We start from the raw sequence: 7,185 nt of genomic DNA, 5'->3' as shown, positions 1-7,185 counted from the left end.
AGCCTAACAGCAAGGTTGCAGAAAATTTTCTTTTGTTTAACGATCGTCATGCCAGCATAAAGAGGTTCACAAGTTATAACGATCTAGGCATATAAACAAGATTGAATTCTCAAAAGGCTTCCAAACTAGCAGTTAGAACCATAAACTAATGTGATTATGAGGCATGGGCAACTTAAATTGAAGGAGACCACAGAACTTCTAGAAACTGATAAAATATGCATCTACAGACATCGAAGTGATATGGTCAGTCTGAAAGCTTGAACATAAAATGCTCAAGGTTGCCAATACCATTCTTTCGAGAATCAAATATATAATGTAACCATTACTCATGACATCCATTGTTCTTCAAATTAACCGAGAAAGAAACTAAAGCGTCTGCAAAAAATGTTCAGCACAATATGCGCCCCAAAATGCTACCTGGATTTTCTTCTTTACATCTATACGTTCTCAAATATCCTGTTTTCCATTCCACCTAAAAGCTAAAACCCTGCCTAGTCATGGAGGATGAACATATGAAAAGGAATCTACTATTAAGTCCTTCCCTAACACCAATTTAACTCCGACACTGAAACTTTCTGATTCACAGTGTTTACCTTTTCCACTATACACAAATCTTCTAATTCTTTCTCCTATGACTTAATATTTGATCATAACATAACTCGATGCTCAGATACTACTGAAATTCTCAAGAGTGGGCATTTAATAAGATTTACCAGAACTTTCCACCTCATTGCCTAATGTTATTTCGATTAAACTAGTAAAAAGGATACCCAACATGAGAAAATCTACTCTCTTCATACTTTCTCTGTACATTCTATTGCAGTGTCGAAAGACACAAATCTACCTGTGAGGCATCGGATATGTCATTGGCGGCATGCTTGGAACTGGTGCTCGAATCCCATATGCCATGTGTGGTGGTGCAGAAAGATTAACTGGAGTACCAACTGCTGGAATCAGAGGTCCTCCAACTGGCTGGCCTATGGTAGGAGCACCGTAGACCCCGACTGCAGGAGCACCAGACGAAGGCTGAGCTTGTGGTTTGGTAGATTTGCTGGAAGATCCACCTCCAGGTGTGGCCCCATTTGTTTGGCCTGTGATTGGTCCTTGGGGTGATGATACATCTCCGCTTCCCACGCTGGTGATGTCATGGATGCTAGATCTTCTTCTATCCTTGTTCATAGAGTTCAAGCGAATAAAATATTTCTGTGCATGGCTAGCCACTTGTGTAGGCGTTCTTGACACAACAAAGTTTCTGGATATACTTCGCCAATCGCCTTTCCCGTATTTGTCCAATCCAAGAAGAAATAACCTGTTTCATCAAGAACCAAAACCGAGATACTAAATATGACTTCGTAACATAAGAAACTACACTATGCCGCTTACATGGTGACATAAAGAAATAAATACATTTTTAGTTTTGACGTGATTATATAGAACATCTTAATATGTAAGGTATCTTACCAAATTTAACACACATGTTTCTACATCCCTATAAAGAAATCAGAAAGATAAAGAAGGCAAGTAACCAAGCTGACACGAGTCACGGAATTAAACAACAAAAAAGTATTCACATGTTTCTACTTCCCTATAAAGAAATCAGAAAGATAATGAAGGCAAGTAACCAAGCTGATACGAGTCATGGAATTAAGCAACAAAGAAGCAATCTGTCGCATTAAAAGTACCAATATTATCTATAATTGACACTTTATCACATATCAACATGGGTACCGGAGCACATTTAAGTTAAAAGAAACAGGTTTTTGTTAGTTCTAAAGAAAGAAGAGAAAGGTATAAAAGAAAGAAAGAAGAGCATTCCTATACTTCCTATCCTAGTCGGGATGAACCAAGTTTTGTCAGCTTAGGTTTTTTCTCTTTGCATATTGTGATCTTGTAAAGCCAAACCGTTTCTATCAGTATGCTGTTTCTAATAAGACTCATAGCATATTACTTCAGTGACGAGGATAAAAGTCTATGCCCTAGCTTGGTCACAATTGTGTTAGAAACTTTCCGTTATTTAATTATTATGGCCTCAATGTCTAGGGAATTACTAACTCTATTTCTCTTTTCACTAGGAAGAACTAAGTGCTAAACATTGTATAGTGCTGTTGGCTCAAAGGGAAATGAATCACATTACGACCAAACCAAGAGAGCACCAATTTGTGACAACTATCTTCAGGAGAGACGTGCTGAATAATCTCTTCCAAATTCCCAGCACATGAAGGCACTTTTATCTCATTACAAGCCGCCACTGAGAAACTCCTTGTTAACATTCGTTAAGTTTTACTCGGATAGAAAAATAAATCGAACAGTTATTAGTAATACCACTCATTAAATCCCATTTTAAAGGCGCTATTATGACTAGCGACAATGTCACCATCTAACAGTACATGACCTTTCCCTCAAGTACTTCTATCCCATCATCAAGGGATTTTTACATGTACTCAGTCTCGACTCTTAATTTATTCTTTTTGCTGAAATAGGCAATGGACAAATGCAAGCTCATGTTTCTTTTAAGCTGTTTTCATTACTTAAATAAAGGTATTCATAGGTCAATTCCTCTTTTGATTTAGCAAAATGTTTTTCAGGATATGGGGTCAGCAAGGGTAAGGTTTAGCAGGATATGGGGTCAGCAAGGGTTCACAAACAAACAAGAAAAAATGCAGGATGAAGAAGCTTTTTGCAACTCATGCAGTTGAAGTTGATGGAAAGGGAGACACCCCGGAACAAACTTAAGATTCTATAACAAGCAATTTGGCTGTAAGATATCCAATAGAAGTAAACCACTTTCTATGATATGTTATTTAAATGAGATGCATATAACAACCCCACTAATCAGAAGACTAATGCAAAAGTACCGAACCACTACCAAAAGCAATACATCAATATAAACAATTGCATGATATTTCTGTAACTGTATATTCATGGTCCAGAAAACAAAACAAAAAGAGAAGTATAAGTATATATCAGTTTACCTGTGTTCATCCTCTGTCCATGCAATTCCCTTACGGCGTTCTTGATCAGCTCTTGATGACTTGCTTCCATGGTTTGACTCACTCTGAAAATGCGCAAGATGAATTCCACCTTTTTTACTTGTCCCACCTTCACTTGCATGTTCAGTTGAACCCTCTGAAGCTGAAATATAGTTGGGCAAAGTGACAAGTCCAGCCTCAATATTGTTAACATCTTCGACTAAGAGTTCATAATGATTCTTAATCTCTTCTGCGGTTCTTCCAGGTAACGCTTCAGCAATTTTTTCCCAGCGATCGATTGAATCCTCAGGATTTGAAATTATAGCTTTCTCAAATGCCTTATCCTCCTCTCTAGTCCATTCAGAGCAACTATTCATGTTCTCATCTGCAGTCATATCTAGACTCCGTTTATATTGGCTTCAAAAAGTTTCATCAACAAGAGAAATAACAGCTTCCAGATCTACCCTATTCTACCTCAACGCAACAGCAGCCCTGATATTTGAAACCATGAATGAATTACATTCAAAAGGAAATTAATCAAAATTTTCTCCCTTTTCTACCTCCTAGATAGATGGCATCAGACATAAAAACAGATATTTTTCTAGAAGAGCTCTTGGAAATTGGATCTCAATTATTTTCTGTGATATGAAATCAATACCTACTGGTTAATTGGTAGATTGGAATTATTTTATACACAAAAGGGTCCAAGTATCAATCAATTTCTTTTCAATTTTTGGGGATGCAATAAGAGTGGGTGCACAGAAGTGTCAGACCTGAGAGAAGGTAAACCACATAGAAGCAAACAAACCCAAGAAGTGCCAAAAGAAAATCTGCATACCCATAAACTGCCACCGCCACCACCGTCACCACCTCCGTGAAGATACAAAACTCAACAAGATGATGACCAAAGATGAAGAGTTGAATTGTACTACCATTTAAATGCCCAACCTCCTATTGATGCAAAAGGCAAAGAATACTAAATTAGATCATGAGATATACCTGATTACAGTAGATGTAATTAATGGCGGTTTGAAACAAGATAGATATAGAAATTTGATAATGACGGCGACTACGACATGAAGAAATGAGAATTTGGGGTTTCTTTTTTGGACTATAAGATGTTGAAATAGACCACAGAACTAAAGCACCAGTTGTTGTTCTAAATGGTTATAAATGGTGGGTTCTCACTTTACAAACACCTGGTTCACTCTACAACCCCACTTGGTAAGTAAACACCATTCCAACAACACATACCCATAGAAATAACAATCATTTCACAAGAATCACAACAATCCTTTATTTTTTAACTTTTACCAATCAAGTTTAAAAACCAACACCATTTACTATTCTAAATCATCAAAACCCTCACTTTTTACTATTCGAAATCATGAAAACCCTAAACCCCATTTCTTCACCTAAAAGTAGATAACAATCAAATCTATCCTCATCATGCCACTCTAGTTTGGTTCTCAATCTAATCAGTAAAAACTTAAAAAGTCATTATACTTTAGGGTTTCAAACATGATAATAAACAAATAACCAATCCTTTTCTACAACAAACAAACAAATTATGGCTACAATATACTTTTCCCCAAGTTTTTTAACCATGATATTGACAACCCAATTTATTTTCCAGATTCCTTGCCCCTTTTTTTTCACAGCAATAGAAAAGATTGATTCTTCAATGAGTAGTGAAAAGGAAAAAAAAAAAAGAAAAGCTGTGAACAGAATAGTAACACACAAACTTACAAATAAGAAGTTAGATTTCATTAAAATCCAAAGAAGAAAGTGGATTGAAACAGTGAAAAAAAAAACTAAGAAGGAAACATTTTCTACACAACCATTTTTTTTCCTCAATAGCTGTAGTGCCAGTGATGGTTCTATAATTTAAGTGGACCACTTATCTCAATAATTCCCCAAAATCCATGAATCCCCCGAAAAAAACTTGTTTCTTCTTTTCAGTACCAAAAACAAAGGCCAGAATTAGTGTCAGAAATTATTAACCCAGAAAAAAAAAAGAAATGAAATTTATTGAAAATGAATAACCTAAAAACATGAAAAATCTGATGAATTTTTTTTTAACAAAAGGGCAAGTCTAGAAATTTTGCATGACATTGATGGATTAAATTGAAGGATCCACACGAGTAATAAGAGTCAGTACTCAGAAGGTTGGTCCCATTTTTAGTAACTACTTGCAAAGAATCTGCCAAACACCATTAATATCTGTGACCCAACAAAGAAAGAAGATGCAAAACAAAAGCAGAAAGAGAAAACTAGAGTGAGACCCAAAATTGCTTTTGTCAAGTGGGTGGGTAGTAGTAGGGAAGGATTCGTCAGTCAGGACTCAGAAGATGGATGATGAATGAGATAATGATTTGCAGTTGCAGTAAACAAATTAATTCAAAAGAAAAAAATTAAAAATCATAGTTTGAATGTTGTTTTAGTACCTGTGTGTTTTTTGTTTTGAGTTATGGCTTCTCTGAAAGTGATGATGAAATCATTGAAACAAGTGGGGTGGTGGTGGGTTCAGGGTTCAAGTCAAGTATAATCACAACCACAACTAGTACTAACTAACTTCTACAAAGTTTAAAAGACCCTTTTTTTTTCTTCTAAGAACACACCTCTTAATAGTATTTAATGAGTTGGTTTCTTTGGATTTTGGAGTATCAGGCCATTATAGGCTTTACAGCTTTTCATTTTGGGTACATACTCATCTTCATTTATGAATTTTCTAAACCTGGACTCTAATAAATATCTGGACTGATTTTTCTATTCAATGTGAGTTAACTCGTGCAACTCTGACGATTTATGAGTCAGTTCAGAGTCTCAGACGATCCCAAATTCTTTCGCATATTTCCTCCGTCCCTGAACAGATGACCCAACTCAAAGTAAATATTCCGTCCCTTCGAATTATACCGCAAAAAACCAAATCTTTTAAATTAAGAAAATTATATCAGTCTTATAAATATCCATTTTATTTTTTATTTTACCTTTGGTTTTGATGAAAACTAAAACATTTAGTGTAATGTTATTATCATAAAAGGGCATATTTGGAAAGAGTTATCTATATAGATGGACAACCAATGTTTCCACCATATAACTTGGACGGAGGGAGTAAGAGAGAGTAATTTTTTATATTTTTTCATATTTATCTTCAACAAAAATCATAATACCAACTATGTCCCTTTCCTCACATCTCGACTTTTCAAATTCAAATCTCGTTCTCCTTATACAAACCCATCATATCTATTTGGTCGATTTTCTCGACATTAACTCGTTGGAATTTCAAAATACCTAAAACTCAGTTTGATTTCTACAAGAAAAAAAAAGTGTGTTTACGTTCAAATCAATTTGAGATCACAATCTACTACAAAAACAGGGTTCCAAAATTAATTTTAGATCTCTCTTTAATCCTAGTAAAATTTAGGTGATTCAACATATCTCCACCCGAAATAAGACAAATTTCAAATTAGGAGTACTGTAAAGCAGAAAAATCGATTTGAGATTCAGAATAAACAGACCTTCTAAGGTAAATCTCTAAATCATTACCTCATTTCTGAAGTTGTGAAGCATATAGTAGCATATGTAGAGCACTACACTTGCAGGAGCAATCAATTAATTTTAACCACATATTTGAAAACTATAATGAAGTGATGAAACCTTCTAGTAATTCAGTTGTAGTTGTCTTTCATTGGATAGAGGACTCAACCTATTTTACCGTCAACATCATGATTATCACGAAACACAATATTAGCTTTATCAATTGATAGAATGAGTGATAGAAGAACGAATTTCTAACATTAATAACTCAAACTATTGTGTACCTTAAGATTCTGGGTGTTCACATAATTAGTTTATGCGAAATGCCTTGCCTCCACGCTTATGTTGGATCGCAATCAAATTTACATATCATATTGCTTTTGAGCATATCTTTAATAGCCATGCAGGGTGCAAAGAGGAGTTTCTGACTCACCCTGCCGCCCATGGCATGAACACCAAGGCTATCACATGTCCATATGAGAAGGTCATAGTAACTTCTCATGAAGTGCTGAGCCATGCCAACCTGAACTCTATCAGGAAGTAAACGATCTGAGTGACTCTGAAATTTCTTCATGTAACTGAAAATATAATCCCATATACCACAATTCGACCCAACTGAGTGAACACGTAATTCATAGAGGATTTCATTTATTTGAAAGGCATCAGGAAGAGTCTC

The 7,185-nt window shown here is 35.4% G+C and overlaps 1 protein-coding gene across 7 annotated transcripts; it reads right to left on the bottom strand.

Annotated features, from left to right (window-relative positions):
- Window positions 1-293: 293 nt before the first annotated feature.
- Window positions 294-5,657, bottom strand: LOC113299608 (transcription factor SRM1-like). Of its 7 annotated transcripts, none has more exons than XM_026548663.1 (4): window positions 5,417-5,657; window positions 3,808-3,920; window positions 2,973-3,461; window positions 294-1,309 (listed from the first exon to the last, which is right to left on the bottom strand). In XM_026548663.1, exons 3-4 carry the CDS (start codon window positions 3,362-3,364, stop codon window positions 841-843), a joined length of 861 nt encoding a protein of 286 aa, XP_026404448.1. In that variant the 5' UTR covers window positions 3,365-3,461; window positions 3,808-3,920; window positions 5,417-5,657; the 3' UTR covers window positions 294-840. The 7 variants fall into 7 exon arrangements, with proteins under 7 accessions (XP_026404448.1, XP_026404451.1, XP_026404447.1 ...); XM_026548666.1 differs by having other exon boundaries at window positions 2,973-3,354; XM_026548662.1 differs by having other exon boundaries at window positions 2,973-3,920.
- Between the last annotated feature and the right edge of the window lie 1,528 nt (window positions 5,658-7,185).

The sequence above is a fragment of the Papaver somniferum genome, chromosome 7 (genome assembly GCF_003573695.1).
Source record: "Papaver somniferum cultivar HN1 chromosome 7, ASM357369v1, whole genome shotgun sequence".
Lineage (NCBI taxonomy): Eukaryota > Viridiplantae > Streptophyta > Magnoliopsida > Ranunculales > Papaveraceae > Papaver > Papaver somniferum.
Note: the sequence above shows the minus strand (reverse complement) of the source record. Positions and strands in the feature narration are given on the sequence as shown.